Source organism: Drosophila guanche, unplaced genomic scaffold, assembly GCF_900245975.1.
Source record: "Drosophila guanche unplaced genomic scaffold, DGUA_6, whole genome shotgun sequence".
Classification (NCBI taxonomy): Eukaryota; Metazoa; Arthropoda; class Insecta; order Diptera; family Drosophilidae; genus Drosophila; species Drosophila guanche.
The window spans coordinates 11,584,668-11,610,651 of record NW_022995743.1 but is presented as its reverse complement, the minus strand read 5'-3'; the positions used below and the strand labels follow the sequence as shown (position 1 = coordinate 11,610,651).

The window sequence follows — 25,984 nt, the reverse complement described above, 5'->3', positions numbered from 1 at the left end:
ATCGATATACATATATTGCTGAATCTAATTTTGTGTTGACCTCTTCTGTATCAGCCTTATTACATCAACAATTCAGTAAAATACGCTCAAATGTAGAAAAACAATTCATCAAGTGGATAAAATTATAGTCTTAGCGCTCAAAGTCCTAACTAGCTGGTAATATTGAACAGAAGATCAAAGCTTGAGGAAAACGATTTTGGATTTGCGGTACATTTACGGTATATTTTGAAGACGCAATGGTATATTTTGGTTTATTTACGAGGCCCTGAAGGTATATTTTATCGATAACTGTCTTTACGAATTTCCGACGTACGTGCACGCACGGGCATTAATTTTTTTAAAACGTGAATTCAGCAACAAATCAACTAAAATGGCTTTCGGTGATGTCAAGACCCCACAAGGACTGAAGGAGTTGAACAACTTCCTGGCCAACAGCAGCTACATCAGCGGGTAAGCACTCAACACGCGGCGGTAGATTGTGAGGTTATGTAGAAGCCGCACACGTCGGCAATATATTTTTGGGTACAATGACGCTAATTTAATTTGTTTTCCGACACAGCTACACACCCAGCAAGGCCGATTTGTCTGTTTTCGATGCCCTGGGCAAGGCTCCAGCTGGAGATTACGCCCACGTTGCACGTTGGTACCGCCACATTGGCTCCTTTGAGGCTGGAGAGCGCTCCGCATGGACTGGCGCTCCCCTGCCCCAGCTGGCTGGTGGCAAACCCACAGTAGCTGCTCCGGCCAAGCCAGCTGCTGACGACGATGACGATGTCGATCTATTCGGCTCCGACGAGGAGGAGGACGCTGAGGCCGAGCGCATCAAGCAGGAGCGTGTAGCTGCCTACGCCGCCAAGAAATCAAAGAAGCCCGCCCTTATTGCCAAGTCGTCGGTGCTGCTCGATGTCAAGCCATGGGATGATGAGACCGACATGAAGGAGATGGAGAACAATGTCCGCACCATCGTTATGGACGGTCTGCTGTGGGGCGCATCCAAACTGGTGCCCGTCGGCTATGGCATCAACAAGCTGCAGATCATGTGCGTCATTGAGGACGAGAAGGTGTCCATCGATCTGCTGCAGGAGAAGATTGAGGAGTTCGAGGACTTTGTGCAGTCTGTCGATATTGCTGCCTTCAACAAGATCTAAACAGAGATTCTTACTGTTTTGAATAAATCCAAGCAAAAGCAAAGCAACAAAAAGCTCCGTGTTTGCATTAGTATGTGTGGGTTGTCTCTCTTGACGCGAAGCTCTCTCTGCCTAGTTCTCAGCGTGAGTCTTTCGTTTGTACGCGACTCGGACTACAAAACTGTGAAGCGCAGTGCGCTGGAAGCTCACTTGTCCGTTAATCGCGAAAGCCTTCGTTCGTTCCTCTTTATTGTGCTATATACAGTTGAAACAAATATATTTCGGACAACTGCTAATAATGGCTGCCAACAAATTGTGCTGCACTTTGGCTTTTGGCGCTTTACTGTGCCTGGGACTGGTCGCTCTCATTCAAGCGCAGGGTGAGTCAAATATATACTTCTGTATGCGGAATCGTATCACATTGCGAGAGATGAGCTTCTATTGTGGTTATTTTTTTGTTGCCCATTAAGTGAAGTTTTGCTCTGGTCGTCTCGGGTGCTGGCTTCGTGCATTTCATTAACATTAATTAGCAATTGTATGAACATTTGTATCTTTTGTTCTGCGCCAAGACATGTTTCGTTCTTAGAGGTATTTCCCTCAGCTCCATCTGCATGCACATGTCATGGAAATCACTTTGTATTTGCATACGACAAGTATCTGAATGTTGACAAATGTTCGTAAATACTTTGCGGATTGAATTCGTATGCGAGTCTAGCGCATCCATCATTGGATTAGCAGCGAGACGAGCTGGGCCGGGCCATTGACTGCGTTGCCATTGAAATTACTTCCGATTTGTATATCCCCATTACATTAGACGGAAATTAATTCATTTGTTGAATGTCTTAATAATTGCAACGTGTGGTCTTGTACAATTATTCCAGGGTGAGCTCATTGGATTGATTGCATAAGTAGCTGATTAAATCACTGCGGACTTTCCATGAAAAAGGATGTACAATGTTTCAATGGAATGCTCACCAAATTATTGGGTGCCAACGGATACGCGAATTGCTTTAATGCAATTTAGCAAATAATTACTTGGCTCGGAACAACCTGAACGATGTGACAATATGCAATATGTTCCCGGTCGTTGTGTGCGTGTGTGTTATCTCCAGTGGCTTGGAAATTCCCAATTGATTTCGATTAGGTTGAATTTCTGAATTCCATCTTGAATTTTGACCCAATTTGTACGACTCTCAAGACTATACATTTTGCATGGAGTTCAGTGAACCCAGAAAAGAGATTACGTGGGTGGAAATAGAGACAATTGATGGGCTGTTCGTGCAGAGTACTTGGAACCTCCTCCGCTTTCGTGGAAATATAATTAATCAAATTGCAAGAGCAACAGGTTCTGGTCTTGATAACACCGAAATAAATTGACTCATCTTCGCCTACGGGCTTGGACCGTGTTGATGTTGCCTCAATGTTGCCATTGAAAGTTGCAAAACTAGTTCGGCAGAGGCTGAAACTGGAGGGAGGGCTGTAGCTTTGTGTCTCAGGTTCATGGGCGTACAGCCGTTGGAATTACTTTGTTTATTCACGTTCTTTCAATAATTTGTTCAATATATTTTTGAAATTTTATGAGTCTGAAATGCGAACGATCTTGGTTCAAAAACATTCCCAAGCATCGCACATTACGGAATGCCCTGAATAAAGCGATGACATGGGCGGGTAAAAATGTGAGCACCAACTCGAGTTTTGTTTTGTTTACGTGGTTCCCGTTGCCGCTAATCGCGTGCTTGATCTCTAACTAATTCGCTTGCTCTGCTCTCTGGCCCCCGCATACAGATAAGCCGGTGACGGATGTGTGCCTGGGCTGCATTTGCGAGGCCATCAGCGGATGTAATCAGACACGATTCTGCGGCGCCGGCGTCTGCGGCCTGTTTCGCATCACCTGGGCCTACTGGTCGGACGGTGGCAAGCTGACCTTGGGCAACGAGAGCCCCCAGTCGGAGGATGGTGAGCTAAGCCTGTTCGACGTTGTCGTTCTTCCACTTACACAACTTGTTTTGTACTCCCATCCAGCGTATGCCAACTGCGTGAACGATCCCTACTGCGCGGCCAACACCATCCAGAACTACATGACCAAGTTTGGACAGGACTGCAACAAGGATGGGGGCATCGACTGCTATGACTACGCTGCCATCCACAAGTTGGGCGGCTATGGCTGCGGTGGCGAGCTTTCCTATCAGTATCAAACCAGTCTGCAGAGCTGCCTGAACTCGTTCCAGCAACTGGACGTTCGCTCCGGCCCTTGAACGCTTAAGCCTCAAACAATTAACGATAACTAATATTTAAAATAATAATTTATGGCAATGCATTTGAATTGGAGTTAGATTGTGTAATTGAGATTGATATTAAAACGATATTATGGTAAAGCAAGACGTAATTCAGTTTTTACTTATAATTTTTGCTCATCAACAGCAGATTTGAATAACCGTTGACAGCACTGGCGACAAACAGCGGTAATAATTGCAAGCTGCTAGTCACATTACTCACGAACTCGACGGCAGGTGTCGCTGTAGTTACTAGTTTCTGCTGTAGCTTCCATGAAGCCGATTTCAATGCGAATTCCCATGCAGCTGTCTGGCACTTTGTAGCCTCTTCCAAGACAAATTTTCGTTGCACATTTGTGCTTGTTAAACGTTAAAAACCTCTCTGACGAGGCTGAGTGGTAAAAGCTCCACTTAAATTGTTTAGTTTTATATTTCATAGTACTTCAAAGTTAAGAGCGCCTTAACAGCTCGCTGGAGAACAGCTCTGTTAAAGAGCTGATAACTTAACAGTGGTAAGCGCTGTTAAATGCTGCACCGAAAAACTTTTTAGATCAATGTTTAATGGATAATTTGCGGTTAAAAATATATTATTTTAAGTACTTCTGCTGCATTGAACTGTAGCTTACGTGTGGCAGTTTTCATTGGGAATTCCAATGCAACTGCCAGTAGGCAGATATTCGATTTGTGGCCCTAAAAACCGGTACTGCTGGGAGATTCCCGGCAACCTAGAGAGCTGCAGCTCGCATTTGCTCGAACCATTTGTGATTTGGATGCGGAACCGTCCGATTAGAGGACACGGGAATGGGTTTTGTTGCGGAATATTTGCTATGCTTGCTCCTCGCAGTGTCGTCTTCGTGGGTGCAGAGTGAAGGTGAGTTCCACTCAGCCCTAAATCTGTCTACTTTATGCTCTAAAAATTACATTTAAGTTGACGTGCTGGACAAGCCCGTTACGGAGCTGTGCCTGACCTGCATCTGCGAGGCAATCAGCGGCTGCAATGCCACAAGGATCTGCACGAACCCGGAGAAGGGCGCCTGTGGCATTTTTCGCATCACTTGGGCCTACTGGGTGGACGCCGGCAAGCTGACACTCGACGGGGAGCATCCCGACGCGGAGCGCGCGTTCATCAACTGCGCCAACGATCCGCACTGCGCCGCCAATGTGGTGCAGAATTACATGAAGAAATTCAATCAGGACTGCAACGAGGATGGAGAGATGGACTGCCACGACTATGCGCGGATACACAAGCTGGGTGCCTACGGGTGTCAGGCGGACATGCCGTACAACTATCAGATCAGCTTCGAGGAGTGCATTAAGAACTATGAAGGGTATCAGGGTATCGAGTGAACACAGAGATTGTTAGTGCATGAAATAAATATCACTGGGGATCATTTCCTGCTACGCCGCCCATTGACTGCTTTTTATTGAACTCGTTCTCGGCCAATAAAGATCTGTAGTCAGTGCTGCGAGCGATCAGTGGCTGAATGGTCGTGCAACGCATTGAATCGGCAGTGAAAAATGTACTACAAGCTGACAATACTTTTAACGCTGGGCCTGGGCCTTGTCCTCGTGCAATCGGAGAGCCCCAAACCCATCACGGAGACATGTTTGCTGTGCATGTGTGAGGCACTGAGCGGCTGCAATGCGACGGCTGTGTGCGTGAATGGAGCCTGTGGCATCTTTAGGATTACCTGGGATCAGTGGGTGGATGCGGGCAGACTGACAGTGCCCGGCGACACACCACTCTCGGACAGCGGTGAGTGTTCGATCGATCCGTGGCGAGTGATTCAATCCACAATCCACAATCCACAATCTACTCCCCGCAGCGTTTACCAGCTGCGCCAACGATCCGCACTGTGGGGCGGACACTCTCCAGAACTACATGGTAAAGTACGGCCAGGATTGCAACGATGATCAGCAGGAGGATTGCTACGATTATGGAGCCATACACTACATGGGTCCATTCAACTGCAAGGCCGATATGCCCTACAACTACGAGAACATCTTCAAGCGGTGTCTGCGACGTGCGCAAAGGGAACAGCAGTCCACAGACTAAGCTGAAAATTAGTTTGTAGCTCATAGTTTATAGTACTTAACGTGTAAATAAACAACAATTGTTATGCAGTTGATATGCACAGATCAGCAAGTCAGTTGTGCGGCAAACACGGCAACGTTAGGTCAAGTTCTCGGCTGGCACTTCAATCGGAGGCTTCAAAAATGTTGAACAGCCTCAAGTTACTCATCAGCGTGTGGCTGCTGCTGCTGCTGCACTGTGTGTCCGGTGATGAGGGTAAGACACGGAAATGATTACAAACTAGAAACAATTATCTATGGTAATCTATTCGGGCGGGTGCCTCGCTGTAAGCTAAAACCGGATCGGTGCATTAAACATTTACTCATTGGCAGTGGAAAACAAACCCGTCACGGAAGACTGCCTGGAGTGCCTCTGTGAGACAATGAGTGGCTGCAATGCCACCGAGATCTGTGTGAATGGTGCATGTGGCATCTTTCGCATCACCGAGGGCTACTGGGCAGAGGCGGGACAGCTGACGCTGCCCAACGAGACGCCACTGTCCGCGCATGGTAAGTCCTTCGGCTGTTTCCACACCCGCAGTCAGCGTATCCTCCTGCAGCCTTCACCAATTGCGTCAATCAGCCCCACTGTGCGGCGAACACCATCCAGCATTACATGCACAAGCATGGGCAGGACTGCAATGGGGATGAGCACATCGATTGCCTGGACTTTGGGGCACTACACAAGCTGGGCAACCTGCAGTGCCGCGGGGAGCTGCCCTACATATTCGCGAAGGTGTTCAATCGCTGCCTGAAGGCCAAGCAGCGGAATGCCTCAGAGAGCCGCAATCAGACCCTCAATCGGGTGAAGAACAAATCAACATAATTGATTCTTTAATGTTTTGCATTGCTTGTCTTTTGCCGCTTGAACAGTTTCCAATAGTTATTGCTTTGGGAGATACATATATTAGATAGAGTTATTGGGTATATGGGGGTATGGGGGTATGGGTAATACAATACTTTACACTTAGAATTGGTTTAGTCAACAAGTAGTTAGTTGTTATACATTGCTTCTTGGCTCACTTTTTGCTATAGCTTGGCTCTAACATTCGCAAGTTTGTTGCTCTAACACTGGTCATTGTTTTGTTTATGGTTTGAATTATTTTTGGGGGGCTATCATCGTTAATCCTTTCATGCATTATTCTTCATTAGTAGCTGGTAAAAACTATTATTTGGAAAGTGGAAAGTTTAAAGTTATTCTCTCTTCTCTTTTATCTCCCATCTGTAGTCTGTTCTAGTCGATATTTTTGTTCAACAACCTGCAAGTTGATGCGATTAATGCGATTAATGGGTTCGGGCGCTGTGGCAAATGTTTAACGAAAGGCAGCGATGATTTGTGTAATTGCCAAGGGGCAGTTCTGCTCCATCTTACGCGCTTATCATAGCTCTAGACGTCGAAGAGCCATGAAAGTTCACAGTGAACGCTGCCAAAATGATGGCAAGTAACTGAAAGTAGATCGAGGCTGAGGAAAGTATTTTAGAGATTGGCGATTTCTCTTCCATCTGCTGCACAAATGCTGCCAAAAAGCACGTCAATTATTCTCCTTCAAATACAATCAAGCTCGATATCTATCTGGGATAGCTATGGAATGGCTTGTGTATGTCCGATCTGTTCTGTTCTGTTCTGTTCTGATTTGATATCCTAAACTATATTTGACTCATTCGGTTGATGGGCTTAAGTCTAGAATTGCAACTGGAAATATGCGTTTGTTCTTTTGCCAAACACTTCGGGGCTTCACTTCTTGATGTCGTTGGCCAGGAGCAGCTCCTTGGCCTCCTTCTTGCCGCGCTTCTTCTCCTCCTTGGCGTGCAGCTTGGCCAAGCGTTCCTCCTCCTTGGCCAGTCGCTTCTCCTCCTGCAAGAATGAGCAAAAATGGTTTGGCCATGCGAATGATTTGTTGGCAATAACTTTGCTTGCATGCACTGGGGCGAAGTGCAACGAAGCAATCGGAATTATGAGCAGCAGCAAACAGTTTGGAAATTTATGCACAAAAGACGCTTCGCTCCACCCCTCAGCACTCTTCTGCATATCCTTTTGCTCCACCCACGCGATTAATGAAGAACTTTGGCAAAGTAACCACACAAAAACAAAGAAAGGAAAAGGGGAACGAGGCCAATTACAAACAATGCACTGGCAAGAACTGCCAAAGCGGGGTCAGGGGTCGAACAATGAATCTCCGGAACAATGCAGAGCAGAAAGAGCGCCAAAGGATGTGGACTGGGATGCTGGGATGCTGGGACTCACTCACCTTCCTGGCCTCCTTCTCTGCCTTCAGCTTGAGCTTCTCCTCCTTCTTCTTGCGCTCCACGGACTCGTTCTTTTTATTGTCAGCCCTTTCTCCTGCCAAACCAATTGGAAAAGGATTAATCTCCGACGGAGCTCTCACTATGAGAAACTTACTCTGGTTGCTGCCGGCGGCGAAGAGCGGAAAGCTGCGACTGGAAGAGCTCGAAGAAACTTGACACTTGGAGGCGGCTGTCCCTCCATCCAGCGAAGGTGTCCCAGCCTTGGATGTGCTGGGAGTCGCTGGCTTCATTGGCCCAGCAGCAGCTGCAGCAGCTGCAGCAGCACCACCAGCCTTGCCAGCTGCTGGCGTGACTGGCAGCTTCTTGTCTTTGGGCATCACGTAGGCGCTCTTGGGCAGCGCATTCTTAGCGGTCAGGGGGCATATCTTGGCGCCACCCGCCTTGAGTGGTGGCGGTGCCAGGGTGGTGCAGCTCAGCTGAATGTTCATGGGACTGGGACGACGTGGTGCAGGCGGTGAGCCGCCCTCCCGCAGCAGTGGGGCCAGCTCGTGGGTGCTGGACTTTGTGTAGGAGGCATAGCTGGAAGCAAGTGGCTGCGATTAGTGGCTGAAGGATCCACCGAGGGAAGGACACTCACCGAAACCTGGGATTGCTGACGTGCACCGGCGAGGGATGTGGCACCTTGGCCGGACTGCGAAACTCCTTGATGGGCGGCAGGCGGTTCTGTATGTCCAGCAGACGATTCTTCACATGCCTCCGACCCGGATATGTGTGCATGGGCGTCATGCTGCCACTGCCACCGCTGCCCCCGCTGCCACCGCTGCTCCCACTCCCACTCGAAGAGGATGCGGATGCGGATGTGGATGTGGTGCTGTTGCTCAGCGTTTGGCTCAGCGGCTTGCGCGGCACGGCGCCCGAGCAGCCGCTGGGGCAGCCGCCGTGATGCGAGTGACTTGCAGTGTCGCGCGGGGAGAGGGAGCTGCCCGAGGAGCCAGAGGGCGTGGGGGATGTGGACGCCTGCTGCGGATCCCTGTGCTGCTGATGATGATGATGATGATGGTGGTGGTGGGTGGCGGGCGATGGCGGTGCCAGGTGATGGGAGCTGGAGGCCGCCGCCGAGGCTGGGGAGCAGGGGCCGCTGCTCGATATGGAAGACGTCTTGGAGTAGTGCGAGTAGCCGGAGAGCGAGGATCCCGCCGATCCCGTCGAGCTCATCGAGTAGAGGCTATCCGACTGGGACACCACACGGCCGCGTGTGCCACGCACCTGGCCCTGATGCTGCCGCCCCCCTGTCGCCGTGTGCGCCTTGTGCAGCGTCGGCTGATGGTGGAACGTGTGGTGTCCGCTGTGCGCATCGTTCATGGAATAGGAGCTGGCGGAGGCCACCACCCCGCCGGCGGCCACGCCCGCCGAGGCCCAGCTCTTGGCGCCCATCGAGTAGCTGCTGGCCGACTCCTGTATGCGCCACGTGCCGGAGGAGGAGGTCAGCCGGTTCACCCTCGCTCTACAGATCACGCAGCGCAGCGGCAACAGCCGCTGGGCCACCGCACTCTGAATGGTCTTCACGAAGCAGCGACGACAGACGACGCGGTGGCCGCAGGGCGAGGTCTGCATGGTGGCCCTGGCATTGATGCAAATCACACACTCATCCTCCTGCGACGTGGGTGGATCCGGTTCGCTTTCCTCCTCCAACTTGCTCAGCAATTTGTCCTGCAAAAGATGCGATTGAGATTTATCATACGCTTTCCTACAAGTATGCTAGAGATTTGCTTTGCATTTGATCGATTTTCTGGAAGCTGCAAAGTAGGTGGCACAAAATCATCGAAGAGCTGCCCAGAGCGCTGGAAAATCATGTGATTTAGGCCACAAACTCCAACAACTTTGCCACCAATCTACCCTCATCCAACACTCCACTGAATGGGCATAATTAATTGATCAAACAGCCGACATGTTCCACCCTCGACCCATAAAGGAAATATTTTAGCGACTGCAATCTTTGTGTGAATTTCCAACTCTTTGTCTACGCCCTCTGAGCTCAGGCTGGGTGTACATATATTTCATTGATTATACTTATATTTAATCTGCCAAGAATTTGCCCATTGTGGACCGGCCCGGCGGTCATTAATTTTGTGATTCAGCAGCTTTTTGAAGGCAACTGATTGAATGCACGGACTACTTTGTGGCAACTTAAGTATCCCGAGATATTAATAGCCTCTTGGCTATTTTTGGTGCAGCCTTTGTTGGCCATTCGTACTGTAAATAATACTTCAGAACTGTGTACTTGCCAGGGCACGAGTCAGAGTCACGAGGAAGTTGTAAAATATATTCTTAAGTGGTTCGATGGACTCTCCCATATCGAGTGTAATTAATGGGCGCACTCTTAAGACTAGAACATTTAAAGCTAGCAGCACTTGGCATTTAGCGGTTCCCCTTGGCTGGAGTGTGTGGCGCAGCCCTTGCACTTGATGGTGCCCCAATGTCAGAGCGAGAATCGTGCGAAGGCCTTTGCCAAGCAACTAAGTGCCTCTTTGTGGAATTGCACATGCTAAGAGCTTTATTTTTAATTGCTGGCTCTGAGTGCAATGGCAAGTCAATCAAGTGTTCGATTGCCAATCAACCGCAGATGTACCAAGAATCTTTTTCGCAATATTTGAATCTTTTTCTTCCCAGCTAAGGGCACGGTTCAGGGCACACACCGCTCTGAAGCTCTGAAATCGAGACAATGACGAACGAGCAGCAGAGAGAGAGATTCAATGAGCATAGCGGATACCCTTTCGTATGATTAATGTAGATCTCAGCGCCACACTAATTGACCCGCACACACAGCAAACGATCCACTGAGGATGGGTCAGAACTGCTTAAGGCGATAAGCCGGCACCAGCTGGTCAAGGTGAGCGTGCTGCCTGAACTTGGCCTGCGTGCGACCACCCACCCAGTTGATCTTTTGGCGGGCTCTGCTCATTGGGTATGCCCCTCAGGGATGTGGGTGTGAGCGCTGGGCGTGCGACAATCAGGAAATTAAAACAAAAAAACATTTCACGAACTCGTACTGCTGGCCCGGCCCGGCCTGCATGCCTGATTGACTCATTTAAATACGGAACATTTAGGGCCACAGCTTGAGTTTGTTGCCTCAGTCTTTTGCTTAGGGCCGTGCGAATTCTGTTTGTCCGAGGAGCGGCAGAGCTCTGGCCAGTGGCAGAGCTTTTCTAGGGGAGGGGGGGGATCGATCAGGCGGCGAGTCTACCTGCCCGTATCGGGCCGTACGTCGTGCTCAGTCCGTCTTCGTTGCTTGGCCAGAACAGAGCGTCGTCGTCGTCGTCGTCGTCGTCGTCCGAGTCGTTATCGCAGTCATTGTTAATTATTGCTTTCGTTATCGATTGCGATCTCAAGAGTGTTGTTTAGGCGCGCTCGTAACCCATTAAAAAATATAAAAAACTGCCAAAAACTCAAATGCGGAAATCACACTTCAAGTCTATGCCAACGCCGCCCCAAAAGTGAATTAAATTCGAAACCAAAAGTGAAGGAAAAGGGTTCATTGAACGGCAGGCAAATATTAGTTTTAACATATTTTGGCCATGGTTCTGCCAGCCACCTCGACACTGTGCAATGTGTTCACATTTTTGCTTGGTAAGTTCACGCCTTGCTGCCGCCCGACACCGACACCGACACCCCTGCCAGCTGTCCCATTCGAATATGGAAATAGGAGACCGCTGTTGCGGCTTCTACTATTAGCATTGATTCTGCTGGCCCAATGTCAACTCGGGAAATCGCGTGTTACATCTGCCGCATGGCGGCGGGGGAGGGGCACAAGGCACACAAAACATCTCTGTGCATAAGTTCAAGGTGGAACTGCTTGTAAATCAGGGGAGGAGAACGGACCCGAGGCGGGCTGGTGGACATGTTCAAACAAGTTGATGTCTTTGTTGATACGCGCACTCTCAAACGAATCAATTGTTGGCTTTGGCCAATGTTTGGCTTGCATTGCGGTAGGGCGGGGCGGTGCCGCCATTCAGCCGTGATAAGTAGAAGGTCAAAGAAGGAGAGGGAGTGAGAGAGAATCATACATTCTGGTGCTCTTTTTAGCAGAACGAGAGAGCGAGAGACACACTTGGCCGAAGTTCTTTCACCGTTAGCCTTTCCCCTATTCTTCCTGAACATCACAGTTACTCAGTTATGACTCAAAGTGGGAAGACATTTCACAGCTTTTCAATGCCACCATTTGAGGAATCATATCCAGAACCATAAAGCCGGCTCACACATCTCACAAAATGTTCTGAATAACAGCCACAAAAATCACAATCACAATCGCATAACGCTGCTAATTAACTGCTGGCCAAACGTACATTTAAATTATAGTCGGCAACGTGATAATTAAAAAAGTAATACAAATTAAATGCACGGCATGACGTCTCAAACGACATGGAAACAAAGCAAAGAAACAAAACAAAACAAAACAGAAAATACAAAAATAAAGAAGGAATGGGGTAAAACAATAACGAGCATCTTGCACATAAATAAATCGCGACAAAAAGCTCTTCCGCTCTGTGGCAAAACTGGACAACTGCTAATCTACATAAATAAGAGATAAAAGATTAAACTACATACATAAAATTTGGATTATGGCAAACAAAACAGTAACGAAGTTTGCACACGCTTAAAGAAGCTTCTCATACAACGGATTTATCTCTTTGCGTTCTTTGACTCCCTCTCTCAGCAAGAAGAAAACGTTGGTTGGTAGTGACAGTAGGAAGAACAGAGATAGAGATAGAATAGAGAGCGATCGAAAGCGTCTCCGAAAAATTCGATATTGAGTTACTTAAGTTTCGAATTTCGAATTGCAATGCAAGCGTTCGGGAAGCAACTGATACACTACAAATACGGTTAGTTAGCGCTGTCGGGGCAAAACGGAAGGTGATAAGTGGCCAGAATTGCAAATGAATGTGGCATTGGGTAAGGTCATCCCATCAGCATTGTCGCTTCGCTTGGCATCTAACCAAATGTGGAATCCGTTTCGATTCGATTCGAACATCTCGCAGCCCCCAAATATGTGTAGCAAAACAAACAATGCGAAAGCATAGAAGAAGCAGCAGCAGCAGAAGCAGCGCCATTGACATGGCATCGACAATGGTTGACCCAGTGGCAGACCAACACCCACCATCGAATACCTTGCGGTTGTTTCGTGAGTGGTTCGATATGGAAATTGTAACTTGTTTTTGCTTCTTTATGCTTTGCTCTTGTTGATTTTGTCGACTGCGTAACACGCGGTGTATGCGTCACGTGCTACGCTGGCTTCTTGTACTTTTATACTTTTATGGTTGTTATTGTTGCTATCCAAAAACTATACAAAATTTCCACGCCACGGCACGCACCGCCACACCCCACTCCACTCCCCGCTGCTTCATTCAAGTTCAGGGCCAAGTGGCTTCGGCTTGGGCCAGTTTCGTTTTCTTGGCAGCTTTTTGTTATTTCTGCTCGTTATTGTTACGGCCGCTACCTGGCGTTGGCATTTCGGCCAGTTTAATGAAGCTAATGAATCAATTAGCTGCGTATTTGAGGCTCTAAATTAATTTGCTCGCCTCTGCTGTTTGACAACAAATTTCACTTCCGCTCAACATTTGTAGCCGCTGGCTGATCGATATGAATCTCTTTGTTCTTCAGCGGGTTCGCCCATTTTCTATAGCGCTGTCCCGCGGGGCTCCTGCGCCAACTGCTGTGGCATCAGAGAGCGCGAGGACATCAAATTTATGCTGTACACGAGGTAAGCCTTCGGCCCGGTGCCTGATGCATACTGAGAGTCCAGAGTCTAGAGGCTGCTGCCATTTCAGGCGGAATCGCAACACGGCACAGCTGCTCCACCTGAACGACGATGGCCGGCTGGCGCAGAGCAATTTCAATTTCAATTACCCGCTGGTTGTCTACCTGCACGGATTCTCGGAGTCGGCCACCGGAGAGCGACAGAGCAGCCAGGAGTTGAAGGATGGTAAGAATGGGTGGGGGGGCAGGCTGCAGTCCATTTGCATACATATGTCCATATGCTGATCTCCCTTGCAGCCTTCTTGCGGCGTGGCAACCATAATGTAATTCTCATCGACTGGAGCGCGATGACAGCGGTGCCCTGGTACTCGAATTCCGTGGAAAATCTGCCCATCACGGCCCGCTACATTGCGCGCTTCCTGCGTTACCTCGTGGGGCGTGGCCATGCAGCGAAACACATCCACCTGATTGGCTTTAGTCTGGGCGCCGAGGTGGCTGGATTCGCCGGCAAGCAGCTGCAGGAGTGGGGAATCAAGCTGACCAGGATAACGGCCCTCGATCCGGCGCTGCCACTGTTCGAGGGCAACAGCTCCAACCGCCGCCTCAGTCCGAGCGATGCGAGGTTCGTGGATGTCATACACACGGACGGCGGGATCCTGGGCAATCCCACGGCCATGGGGCATGCGGACTTCTATCCAAACGGAGGAAGGCCACTGCAGCCGGGCTGTGCCCGTCAGGAGATTGCCAATAATCGCTGGCTGGGCATAATAAGTGAGTGGAGCAGTGTTCTGGGCTATCATGGCAGAATGTGCAATCCGTTTTGTGTTCTCCACAGTCGGCTGCAGTCACCAGCGTGCCTGGGAGTACTTTGTGGAGAGTGTGGCCCAGCCGAGGGGCTTTCCGGCCAAGCGATGTGAGCCCTCGCCGACATTTGGCGTCTGCCGGGATGGAGGGAAAGGTGCGGCCTTCATGGGCATGGGCGCAGATCCCAGGTAAGGGAGCTACAGAATATCCAACACCCATCTCCGGCTAACACAACATTATACTTTTTGCAGGCTTCGGGGCAAATTCTATCTGGAAACGAACGGTGCCAAGCCGTTTGGGAGGAATAGTCGGACCCAGGCAATTGTCTCGCTGGCGCCGCAGCTGCCCATCGCCTACAAATTGCCCACAATTGCCGCCAGGCCAACAGTCCAGAGCCAGAGCAGGAGCCAGACACTTGTCAATCAGTATGGACGACCAGAACAAGACTCAATGCGGGAGGAGGACGCAGAGGAGGAGGATGAGAACAACAGCATTGACAGCTCCTCTCTGACGTGACGAAATGTGGAAAAGCGCCCGAACAGACGGCGAGGATTCAATGGGACGGACAGCTCCTATTCGCTCGGTAGAGATTTGCTGTAGCTGCGTGATTGTGTTCCAAGTTTTTGCACTCGTTTTTGTAGTTGGCCCGGCAGCTGTAGCAGGCAACGTTTTCTTGTGATCTTTCTCTTAAGTATTGCTAGCACGTAGTCAGGACATTTGTTAACAGCTTCAAATATATCCTTTAAACATAAAGAGTTGAATGGGTAAACGCTTTGCAAGAGTGGAAATTGGCCAGAAGTACATGGAGCGTTCAATTTGATTGATTGATTTCCCAATTTTAAATGAGATTTATGGCACACTATGTGTTACTTTAGTTAATCAAAGGACCTTTTGAAGCTGATAACTTTAATGGAACCCATTGGATGGCTTAAGGAACGAACATGAACTCAAAAGTTATGACAAAGTTTTGGCCCTCTTTTAGTCTCTTTTGCCAGCTAAACTTTCTTTCCCAAATTTGAATGAAAAAGAGACTCTGCCACATACTCATACATCCACTTATGGCCACGTCTTCTTGGAAACATAAAACTCAAAAATTCAGGTAGCAGCCTGACAATCAGCCAAACCTTCGTCATAGCCCAAAGGGAGGTTGGGACCGTGGGAGACAGAGACTATATTTTGGCACACTTTTAGCCATGACTCATCGTGACAATCGCTCTAAAAGCCAAGTAATTTAATTTAGTTAGCTCCCACCCCCTGGGGTCGTCATGCAAAGTGGCTACGCCTATGACGCAACGGGAAGCCTTAGCAAAACACAGCCCCAAAATTGCCTGCATGTACAGTGTGTAAGGAGCAACAATAAGTACACGCCGCACTCAAGGCCGTATGGGCGCAAAACAAAATTTCAAGCGAACCTGAGCCATTGCCCGTGCAATTAAAAAGTAATTAACGAATAATGCGCCTGCCTGCCAGAGCAGCCCCAGCCGCCATAAGGAGTGAAAATTGTTTATTAACTTCGATGGTGGCAAAGTGGGTTGGGGAGGCACCTTAAAGTGCAGCCACCACCCCATAATTATGCAGGGCAGAATGGAGTGTCTGGCGTACAGGACATGGGCCATAATGTGCAATGAGCGTTGGAGCTCATTTCACAGGCCATCATCGTCAGCGACGGCGCCATTACCAGTGGCAGCGGTAGCGGAAGTTTTGGGAAGTTGGTGTGGCCAGCCGGAAGAGGAAGGTGGGACCAGTGTGGCCATTCATATGCACATATGCGAGCTGCATTATTAATGAGCCCAAACTTTCGGGGCAGTCAAATGCAGATGCATTTTCCGAGTGACGTGTGCCGTGTGCCGTGCTCAGCATTTTCGAGTACCATTCGAACCGCTCAATGATTCGTGAATTTTGTTTGTGCCCCAGCCAGTCGACTGCCGGAGTACCTCTGGGGCAGGCTTTTTGGGTCAACTGCAGATGGGCTGTGATGGGCTCATCGAATGCATATTTAATGGTGTGGCGAACAGATCTAAATGGTACCCAAAATCGATATGGAGAGGGTCCCCGAAGGGAGAGTTGAAAAGGTTTGACGAAAGCCAAGTGATGTACGGGGCGCTGGTTCGGGTAATTGTCTGTTAAATCTAATCTTTTTTACGACTCTAGCCCATTTATAGGCATCGAATTGGCCATTACAAAAGCTTTCAGCAGCAGAGAGGACACACGACCAAGGTTATGCCTTCAATTGATGGGAATACGTATAGTTAGCCGATTTGTCCATTGAGCAATCAAATGAATTCAGTCTGATTGTGCACTCATTTCCTGAATAATTTCCAGCATAGTTGGAGCTTTTCCGCTAACGGGCTGTCAATTATGGACATTCTTTTTTGCGGGGGTGTTGTCGGACAGGTAAAGTAGGCCACTAATAAAAAAAAACCTTCATGCTCCTGCTCCTTGCCAATGGCTTCTTTACCACCCACTTGTGCTGATTCTTTATGGCTTCTGCTCCCACTGCTCCTTCTCTATTGCTATCACTCCCGCTCCTTCTCGATGGCTGTCAGGCATGCCATGACCAAAAGAGAACGACAACTGTGGAAGACACGTGCGAATGTGTCTCAGTCGCGGTCGCAGTCGCAGTCGCGCTTGCTGCTGACTCATGAAGGCTAATAAGGGAGCGCAGAGTAGAAGAGAGTGGAGAGAGCGGAGCTGTCAAAGAGCTTGGCTGACTGAACGATTGTTGATTGATTGAGGTCGGAATTGATTATTAATTTCGTGTGTCCCTATTCTTGTTTGCTTTAACTTGAGCACGTTTATATAATGTTCACAGGTGCGAAAAATAATGTGGTGGCAAAGGAAAACCACAACCTTTGGGCAATAATCTTAAACAGGAACCCAGCATGTGTTTCAGAGATCTCTCTCCATCTCTCTTTATGGCTAGTCGCAGCGACTCTTCAAACTTTCACGTTAAATATTTGTTCGCAGTAACGTTTCCAGAGTGGTAACTTTCAGGCACTTTGAAGTTTGGAAAGTAAAGTAGGTTGTTGGCAATCCAGTGCATCAGTCAGTCAGTCAGCCAGTCAGTCAATCAGTCAGTTTTTGGAACCTGCTGCACTTTTAAAGGGAAGGAAAAATTAATTAAATCGATAGGGCGTTTTTGTTCTCCGTGCTGTTGTTCGTCCGTTGTATTGGAGGAACTCTCTTTCTCTTTGTGCCAAGCTCTCTGTCGCTCTCTCTCTTTAGCCCTTTAGCATGAGTCCCTCCTTTTTACTTGCTTTCGTTACTCTCGTGTATATTGTGCCGTTGCTGCTGCACATTTCACTTTATGCGCCGATAATTGGACGTGCAGGGTAGACTGAAGCAGGAGGAGTGCAACGGAGCGGGAACAGCAACAATTTCATTTCGCCATCGCCCTGCCTCCCCTTTGTTGCTTGTTTATTTGAAGCATGCTGCTAGCATTGAAACGTGGCAACATTGTCATGAGAAATTGCAGTTATAGCAGGCCACGTTTACGTGTCAGCGAGTCTCCTTCGCCACAGCACAGACAGGGAGAGAGGCAGCTGGTGCCACTGTGTGCGCTTGCTGGTGCACCATGTTGCAGCTAAGTGAATTTATTGCATTTAATATGCTTTTCATGTCATTCGTCAATGCTCTGGCATAGCCTACATAAATCAACCTGTTTTTATGGCACACTGGAGGACTTCATTGCCACCGGCCACTGGAACTGGAATAAGATGTCAAAGCAGGACGCTAAATAGAGAGTACTAAAGCTTTAAGACTTTCCAGATGCATGCATGCTTTGTCTGGCTGTCGCTACTCGGTAACTGTTGTCCATATTAAAAACCAATTAAAAGCCATAAAAGTCAAAACAAGCAATGTGCGGGGGACAGACATGTCCGTGCTTGTCGTTGCCTGTCTGTGTGTTGCTGTTCCCCCCTCAATCAATTCTTCATTCTCTGCTCTGCCCTTGCCTTCAATTGTCAGACTCTGGGGCTAATTGCAAAACTCTCGCCCACACACACGCACAAACATACACCCACAAGTGCAGCAGCTGTGGCTGGCTGTGCCTCGACAGCAACAGGATGAACAAAAGTAGCAACGACAAAACGGTAGAGAGAGAGATAGGAGACTACACTACACTACACAAAATATGTTCCTAATGTTTGCACTACAGTCATACCCACTCGGTGGATCAAAAGTTTTGAAGCGTAGTTTAATCGTCTCTTCTTGATCGCACACGATTGCCAGAGAGCGAGGGGCGAAGAGAGCGCGTGCCAAAGAGAGCGCATGGCGAAGAGAGGTGATTCTTTGCTGCGCGCATACAAGCTGCTGCAGTTTCTTGCCTTGTTCTGATTTCTCTCTCTGTATCGCAGCTGTGTTTGCGGGCTTTACAAAATTATGACAAAAGTGTCAAATTTGCCAACTAGACACATGGGCAACGGGATGGGCGTGTGTTTATGTGTACGATGCGGAGGTGGTGCTGCAGAGAGCGTAATTACAGCTTTTAACAGAAAAGTGCAAAGTGAAACCGAAGCGTTGCCATTACGGATAGAAATTCATTGAAATCAAGCTACCTGTGCGGGTGCCGCGGGGCGGATAGTGCGAATGTGTGAATGATGCAGTCGCTTAGTCAGCTGCACCCAACCAGAGAGCGTGAATGGGAAAGTGGAAGGGAGAAATAGCTAAGGGCTTTGAAAGTTATGTTGCTGCAGACCCACACACACACACACTCGAATATATTTTTCTATTTCAAGTCTGCTTTTGAAAGCAGCTGCTCGTGTGTCGAACAAGTATACATTTTTTTTTATAAATGTTCAGTGGCCATGCTGCCGTGAGAAGCGGAAGAGCGAACTTACTAGTAGAGAGCAGCGCGGTGTTATAGATGAGGTGTTGAGCTGTGAGCTGTGTAATCCCGGGACTGCCTTTTGTTCGAATGAGTGCCGGGTATTTAGTTACATTTAGCTGCGAAGGGTGGGTAAAGAGTGGGATTAAAACTATTGCCAGCTATTGCGTGGATGCTGGCTGCTGCGTTTTTCAATTTATTTCTATTCTGTTTGGCACAGAGAATAAATTTTAATTGAAATCTGGCCTTGTGCAAAACCAAAACGCATTGCCTTAGGCGAGAGTACGTACATGGGGGAAAGAGAGAGAGAGGGTATATGGTGTACGTGTGGGGGCGTCGGGCGCAGTTCCAATTTCGCGTCCGCCATCGCTGATGTTGCTTCTGTTTTCTGCTACCCCCGCTCCACACCCACTCGCAGCGGTTGTCCCTGGCATTTTTTTTTGTGCTATGTATTGTCATGGTTGCATTTTTATGTATTCCTTTTGTAGAGCATCCTGTCGGAAGGGGATGCTCGTATAACTTTTTGTGACTTTATCTCTTTCAGCGCGTAATGAAATGTGAAAACGATGTGGTGGGGGCTGCAGTTTTCTATAGCTTTACAGCATGTTCAGTGAATGAGCCTTGAGGCTTAATAAGTTTGCCCTGAATTGGCATTAGTTGAGCCTTCAAAGGTACTCGTAATGGCCCATCGACGGTCACTTCAAGCTTAAAGCTAACTGCACCAATCAATGCAATTACGGTAAACGTCTGCTGCATACATTGAAAATCCCTTCTGCTACACCTATGTACACGCGAATAGTTCTTCCTCTCGTATGTTTAACATTTTCCGAGGGTTATTCGTGTATGTGTGTGGTGGATAATGGCGCAGACATCGCGTGACCCGCGCTAATGCAGGGCCGCGCCTTGAAGGGTGCGGGGCAGGGTGGGAGCGGCAGCACAACCCTTTCTGCAGCACGTGAGAACTCTCATAGCTGCCACTACAACTGCTCCTCCTCTGTGTTGCTAGCAATGCGTAAACGCTAAAGTTTAATGCACTCTAATTGCACGGGTAGAGCGGGCAAGGCAAAGGGCAGCGGAAGTTCGCAGACGACAAAGGAACAACACACGGCGCCATTTTCAAACTAATGTTGAATATTTAAGAGAGTGAAAACAAAGGGAAGTAGGAAGAAGTCGCCCCTGCAGCACGTTGCGTGTCTGCTGCGACACAAAAGTTCAATTACTTCTTGGAAGGGAAGGGAAGGGCAGGGCAGGGCAGGGGACCACCGGATATCCGGCTCCTGCATTGCGTGCCAAATCCTAGAGCTGCTCTTTAATGACCATTCTCTCGGCAAATGGTGCTCGGAGCTCTCCATCAAATTGATTAATGTTTGATTTTAATGATTTATTTAACTTGTCCGCGAAAGCAGGAGCAGCAGGAGCAGCGTGGACAGAGGGGGACTCGCTGCAAGATAAACCGATCCAAACGACACCCAGGGCGCGATGTAAAGCACATTCCAAGCGAACACTCAAAAGGGAATTATTTTCAAATGGTTTTTGTGTCTGATTTATGGCCACAGCGAGCATTGCTAGAGAGAGAGAAAGTGTGATAGGTGCAATAGCAAATATTTGTGCACTTGACCGCAAGGAAATATAAGCGAAAGTGAAGAGAAACTGAAGCAGAGGAACTGTTCGACTTGGGAATACTCTTCAATATTTATGGGCACTATTCATGCAAAACTAACGAACGAAGTGCCTTGTAGAATTACCCGGAAATTCCCATTTTTCTTTCGCTTTCTCTTGGTACATCCTTTGACATGTCGAAGCCACAGCCAAGGCAAATCAAGCCAAACCCAGTTCTAGAACGAGCCTCTGTGATGACTAAGCTGCTGCTTGTTTCTTCCCTTTCATGTTTTTTCTTTGTGCACGTTTCAAGTGCCAAGTCAAATTGTGCGGTCATTTATTGCTAAAGACCATTCCAAAGCGGGGCCAAGAGTTGGTCTGGGCGTGACTGCAGCTGCAAATAATCATGTTTGCAGTTTTGAGAGTACAAAATGGCCAAGAAATTGTCAACGAAATGGCAGCGTCTGACCTTTGCCAAAGGGTTCATTAATTTGCACCTATTTTCAATGCCGCACGTTGTCCGACAACTTCCGCTGTCCGCGGTATCCAATGTCCGTTGTCCGCTGTCCGCTGTCCGCTGGCCAAAGTAAATTATAAATTTTATTTTCATTGCCTGAGCAAACGTGTGCAGTGTCCATGGGGCTGCTCGACTACATTCTTGTCGCTTGGCTTATGTGCAATAGTCACGCGACTCCTTTGTGTGGGAGGGCACTCATTTTTGACAGGATTTTCCTTTTAAGCCGCCGAAAGAGATTGTCCTCCCACTGCCAAGGCATGGCATGGCATGGCGTGGCCCTTCCCTGTTCGCTCCTTAGCTAATTAAGTTGATATATATTATGCGTATTTGCATTAATAACATATCGCGAGCAGGCTCTAGCTCTAGCCCTCTCCGCCGCCTCTGCGCAGCACGGAGTAAATGACAATTTTGTCGCTGAATACTTTTGGGGATTATACGAAACGACGGCAAATGTGCGTCCCATGACTGTGAAGGGGGAGGAGCTGCCATTCTCTTCGGAATTACATGTGCTTAGACGGTGCTGAGCCGGGCCTCATGTGCGGAATGTGTATAGGAAATGCGGCCAGCATGAATCTGCGTCATAGTCCAAGGAAATCCGATCGTTATGGCTTTAACTAGACATCAGAGATGGTAATATCGGAGCATAATAAAGGTGTATTTGTGAGACTTTAATCTGCTTGCTTAAAACAAAAAGCCAACGAAAAACCATTGCTAAATGGTAAATGAAAAACCTTCGACAAATCTGATTCCCTTTGATGGCCATTTAATTGTGAAAGCATTTGAGGACGCAGCATGGTTGGGCTTTTGTGAATTTGAATGTTGCATAAAAGCATTTGCCGACTGACTGTCCCCCCGCTTGTAGTAGGCTAATGTATAGTGGTGTGCGTGTGTGTGTGTTTGGCTACTTTTGAAGGTCACACAGTACAGAAATTACAGTCACGCGTCAGATTTTATGCAAAACAGTTGAGCCGAGGCTCAGGCACAGGCACAGGCACAGGCACAGGCTCTGGCCCTTGCCTCCTGCTCTGCCAACTGGTTCGTTTTTTTTCTGCTGGCTTGTGCACTTGGCGATTGTTTTTGTTGCTGCTCTCCACCCTTATGTAAGTGGCAAAGTGCGGACAAGTGAGTGTACATGCAGATGTGTGTGTTTTGGCTAGTGGGCGTGGCTGTCTATGGCTTCTGGAAGTCATAAATTTCAAACAAGTCTCGTAAAATCTCAAGTGAGCCCAGCACTTTGGGCTTTTGCACCCGCGTTGCACATTTCGTTCTTGTGGCAGATGCAAATGAGCAGCGGCAGCCTTACAACTTAATGTGGAAGGGCTGCTCATGTAGTTACTGGAACCACCCAATGTTATCAAAGGACTTTCAGGTCTTTCCTAACTGCTTAAGGCAAAGATTTGCCGGCGAGCAACAGCGATCAAAGGGAAACCAATTAAAAATCGAATCATGAGAGAGCTGGCAGCGTGAAGCGAACTTTAATAAGTAACACACGCGATAGAATTTAAAGGAAGAAGCTTAATTCGCACAAAGGCTCAAAAAAACTCAACCGAAATGTACCTTGAAAATGTTTGTACTTCCTGCTTTTTGCTATGTCGTATATTTCTTTTATTGACCCTTAAAATGCAAATAAGTTTAGACGCACACACACACACACACACACAGCACATACACACATGTGACATGTCGTACAGGTTGTGGGGTGTTTTTATTGCCTACTTTTGCGGGCTCCTGACAGACCGAACCAAACTGCCGGAGCTTAGATCTCCACCCTTGCTGTTGTGCTTCATTTTTTGTGTGTGTGTGTGGTTTTTATTTTAACAACTATTTGCCAGCTGTAAATGCGAGAGAGCTGGAGGCTAAACAAACAGGCAGGAAGCCAGAAACACCTTAAAAAAGCCAACAAAAATGCTGACTTTGCAACACGAATCCGTTGATGCCCTGGAAAATGCGCAGATTCTATGTGAGCTGCAGGTTTATTTACCCAAATGCTGAAAAGGGTATCGAGAGCATCAAAATAACGAGTCAAAGCGGCTACTTAGCGGCTCGCCTTGGGATGCTTGGGCTCCTGTCGCCGCTGAGCTTAATGCGGCTAATGATGCCCTGACCGAGCCGCGCTCTCTCTCTCTCTGTCCTCTGTTTGGCTGCCCTCTCCGCTTTTATTGCCGTACGCCTATTGTTGGGACGTGAACGCACCGGCATAATAATACAAGAAGGCGATTTTGCCTCGAGGTACTTACGATTTTATGATGCAGCGCCGAGAGTTCGCGTTCGGTGACCCGACGGCTGGCCGCCTCGCGGCGTCGCTGCCGGAACTGGCTGTACTTGTAGGCGAGCATCACACCGGGGAGGGCCAGCGCCTCCAGCGGGGACTTGCGACCGAAGGGCATTCCTGCACACACACACACACACTCGCTCGCTCTCACTTGGTTTTCTTTGGGTTTTCTTTTCTTTTGGGGGCTTTGTGGCTAGTTGAAATATTGCTTGCTGGTTTTTATTTTTTGTATTCTATTTTTTATTTTGGAACACTTGGCACTTTTTCTTACTCCTAATTCTCTTCTCTCTCTGTCGCTTGGACTTCGACTTTTAGCGGCGTCTCATTATGCAATCACGAATTGGACACTGGCACAACACTGACAACATTTGGCTGAAGGTGGGGGCTGTGGCCCGCAGCTGGCTTGGCCCATGCCTAGAGTCCACTTTGGTTCTCTCTCGCTTTCGCTTTCTCTTTCATTTCACTTTTCTTTCTCCTTCGCATGCTGTTACTAATGTTGTCGCTGCTGCTGCTGCTGCTGCTGCTGATGAGCTGCAATCAATTTTGCATTCTGCAATTTGAGAAACTGCTGCATGAGTGGGTGTGGAAGAGTTATGAAGGGGAGGGACTTTGAAGTGCATACAAATATGCAAAACTATTGAAAAGGCAGCCAAAAACTGAAGTTGATATCAACAAGTCTGGAAAGCCTCTTTAAGCATGTTAGAAAATCATTTTTATATAATTTTACACCCTTTGGATGTGCTGCAAAAAGTTGCAATCTCTAAAAGGCTAATATTATGTTCAGCTTCATCCCCAGGGAATGGTTTTATATTTTCACAATCATTTTGTTGATGCATTTTCTGCTTGGCTTTGACTGATTTACACATTTCGTGGCAGCACCCGAGGGACATTTTTAATGAAGGAAAGTGTCGGCGTTCGTTGGGAATCCATGCTGCCAGCATCCCGAATTACAGAGCAGGCAGTCGCGTCGATCATTAATTTCAATTAGATTGCAAACAGAGACGCAAAAGCAGCAGAAATTACAGAGCTTGTCGCGCACTTGTCTGGGGGGAGGGGGCTTGGGGGCCAAATAATTTTAGTTCCTTTGACTTTATATGTCTACGGGTTATTTTTGTGTCACACTTTTGTCCGACCCTCCCGCTGCCGACCCACCGAGCCACCGTCTGCTGTGGAGGATGAAGCCGTGGGGCCGTTTCCGTAACCGAATTTATTAGAGTTTCTGGCGTAACCCACGTGCACGGTGGCCGAACGCTGAACGGTGAATGTCGCAGAGCAGCTTCGTCTCGTTTCGTCTCGTTTCGGTCGTTTCCCACGCAACCGTCGTGGAAGCTGCGTGAGCTTGACGCAATTTCCAGGGCAGCCCGGGGGGGGGGAGAGGACAGCGGTTGTCCCTTCCAATGCTCGGACACGTTTTGTTTACACGAATTGTTTTCGCATGTTTCGGCTTGTTTTTAATCTCCCCCCACCAAATGGCACCGTTGAGTGTGGGGTCAGTGGGTTGAAATGGAAATGGCTGACAAATTGCTGGTTTAATTGATCAAAATCAACCTCGAATTAGTTTCGCAATGGAAACGGAAACGCGTTTTGCCGCGTTACGTATGTGCCGCGTGTGCCGTCCACCTGCACTGTAGCGCCATCGAAAGCGACTGCCTGGCTGTGAGTTCAAGTCCGATTCTGAGTCGGAGTCGCTCCCGTCTCGGGCCCATTTGGCAGGCCGTGTTTTGCAAGGATTTTCCAGAGGCATTTGTTTTGTTTTTGGCGCACGCGCCTGACACCATTTGCCGGCTATGATTCGGTATAACAGTTTCGATGCTCCAACTGCCCAACCCCGCTCCTTCAGTGTGTGGCCGTTGCCAATTTATTGTTTACTCTTTCTCTCTTTTCTCCCTTTCGCTTCCTCTTGGCAAAACGTCATCAGTGCGAGTCGCACAAACAAATCACAAACGTTAAGGCAACATTTCCATGTGCTTGCCATTCTGTTTGTGGCTTGTGTCCGTTCAATTTTATGAGCCACTGTTAATTGTGGTCGGCCATTTGCCTCTTGTTCGGCTAATTGCTGCGGTTTTTACCACGTACAGTGTCCGATTGCTGTTGCCGCCAATAGATTTATGGACGGTAGCTGTAAATATCTAGTCTAAAGTGTAAATTTCTTGGCATGCATTTCCAAAGGGAAGCACTTTGCAGGCAGTGGTCTATTGTTTAGGGATCATTGCACAATTTATGGCAGTGTGCGGCAGTTTATTATACTTGAATAAATAAAGATGAAAGGTAAGGTTCAATGGCATTAGATCTTCAGCTGCTGGAAAACTTTGACCTCAAATTTTACTGATCAACAAATTATTTTGGTGTCTTTTCCACTGATATTTTTCGTATAAAAGTTGATCGGTCTCTCTAGTTATCACTCATTACCGCTGTGATGCAGAAATCAATTAAAAATCCAACTAAATATCAGTTCAAGCTGGAATATCAGTAATTTGTTGTCTCTTTGCTATT

General features: G+C 48.1%; 8 protein-coding genes across 10 annotated transcripts in view; 7 read left to right on the top strand and 1 right to left on the bottom strand.

Moving 5' to 3' along the window:
- Window positions 1–284: 284 nt before the first annotated feature.
- Window positions 285–1,201, top strand: LOC117579754 (probable elongation factor 1-beta). Its single transcript, XM_034265827.1, has 2 exons — window positions 285–450; window positions 560–1,201. The coding sequence occupies exons 1-2, from the start codon at window positions 371–373 to the stop codon at window positions 1,146–1,148; spliced, it is 669 nt and encodes a 222-aa protein (XP_034121718.1). The 5' UTR covers window positions 285–370; the 3' UTR covers window positions 1,149–1,201.
- Window positions 1,202–1,345: 144 nt separating this feature from the next.
- On the top strand, window positions 1,346–3,508 carry LOC117580050 (lysozyme). Its single transcript, XM_034266327.1, has 3 exons — window positions 1,346–1,507; window positions 2,913–3,083; window positions 3,150–3,508. The coding sequence occupies exons 1-3, from the start codon at window positions 1,426–1,428 to the stop codon at window positions 3,380–3,382; spliced, it is 486 nt and encodes a 161-aa protein (XP_034122218.1). The 5' UTR covers window positions 1,346–1,425; the 3' UTR covers window positions 3,383–3,508.
- A 678-nt stretch (window positions 3,509–4,186) lies between these two features.
- LOC117579980 (lysozyme) lies at window positions 4,187–4,798 on the top strand. Its single transcript, XM_034266201.1, has 2 exons — window positions 4,187–4,271; window positions 4,329–4,798. The coding sequence occupies exons 1-2, from the start codon at window positions 4,202–4,204 to the stop codon at window positions 4,745–4,747; spliced, it is 489 nt and encodes a 162-aa protein (XP_034122092.1). The 5' UTR covers window positions 4,187–4,201; the 3' UTR covers window positions 4,748–4,798.
- A 46-nt stretch (window positions 4,799–4,844) lies between these two features.
- On the top strand, window positions 4,845–5,529 carry LOC117580123 (lysozyme). Its single transcript, XM_034266458.1, has 2 exons — window positions 4,845–5,156; window positions 5,227–5,529. The coding sequence occupies exons 1-2, from the start codon at window positions 4,919–4,921 to the stop codon at window positions 5,454–5,456; spliced, it is 468 nt and encodes a 155-aa protein (XP_034122349.1). The 5' UTR covers window positions 4,845–4,918; the 3' UTR covers window positions 5,457–5,529.
- On the top strand, window positions 5,504–6,318 carry LOC117579819 (lysozyme 2). The gene is made up of 3 exons (XM_034265950.1): window positions 5,504–5,690; window positions 5,807–5,983; window positions 6,034–6,318. Exons 1-3 carry the CDS (start codon window positions 5,531–5,533, stop codon window positions 6,297–6,299), a joined length of 603 nt encoding a protein of 200 aa, XP_034121841.1. The 5' UTR covers window positions 5,504–5,530; the 3' UTR covers window positions 6,300–6,318.
- Window positions 6,319–7,100: 782 nt separating this feature from the next.
- LOC117592435 (atrophin-1) lies at window positions 7,101–25,138 on the bottom strand. 3 transcript variants are annotated; one of them, XM_034286235.1, is made up of 6 exons: window positions 25,040–25,138; window positions 23,457–24,041; window positions 8,358–9,430; window positions 7,875–8,299; window positions 7,723–7,814; window positions 7,101–7,328 (listed from the first exon to the last, which is right to left on the bottom strand). In XM_034286235.1, the coding sequence occupies exons 2-6, from the start codon at window positions 23,604–23,606 to the stop codon at window positions 7,209–7,211; spliced, it is 1,860 nt and encodes a 619-aa protein (XP_034142126.1). In that variant the 5' UTR covers window positions 23,607–24,041; window positions 25,040–25,138; the 3' UTR covers window positions 7,101–7,208. The 3 variants fall into 3 exon arrangements, with proteins under 3 accessions (XP_034142126.1, XP_034142290.1, XP_034142210.1); XM_034286399.1 differs by lacking the exon at window positions 25,040–25,138 and adding an exon at window positions 24,652–24,821; XM_034286319.1 differs by lacking the exon at window positions 25,040–25,138 and adding an exon at window positions 24,594–24,655.
- Window positions 10,907–15,031, top strand: LOC117579538 (phospholipase A1 VesT1.02). Its single transcript, XM_034265495.1, has 6 exons — window positions 10,907–11,347; window positions 13,379–13,478; window positions 13,546–13,700; window positions 13,772–14,245; window positions 14,310–14,466; window positions 14,530–15,031. The coding sequence occupies exons 1-6, from the start codon at window positions 11,296–11,298 to the stop codon at window positions 14,792–14,794; spliced, it is 1,203 nt and encodes a 400-aa protein (XP_034121386.1). The 5' UTR covers window positions 10,907–11,295; the 3' UTR covers window positions 14,795–15,031.
- Window positions 25,139–25,431: 293 nt separating the features above from the next.
- LOC117578542 (protein kinase C, brain isozyme) overlaps window positions 25,432–25,984 on the top strand; it is a 42,290-nt gene continuing 41,737 nt past the window's right edge. The window contains exon 1 of the mRNA XM_034264110.1: window positions 25,432–25,436. The gene's annotated coding sequence lies outside the window, so the exon portion shown is untranslated. The remainder of the gene's footprint in view (window positions 25,437–25,984) is intronic.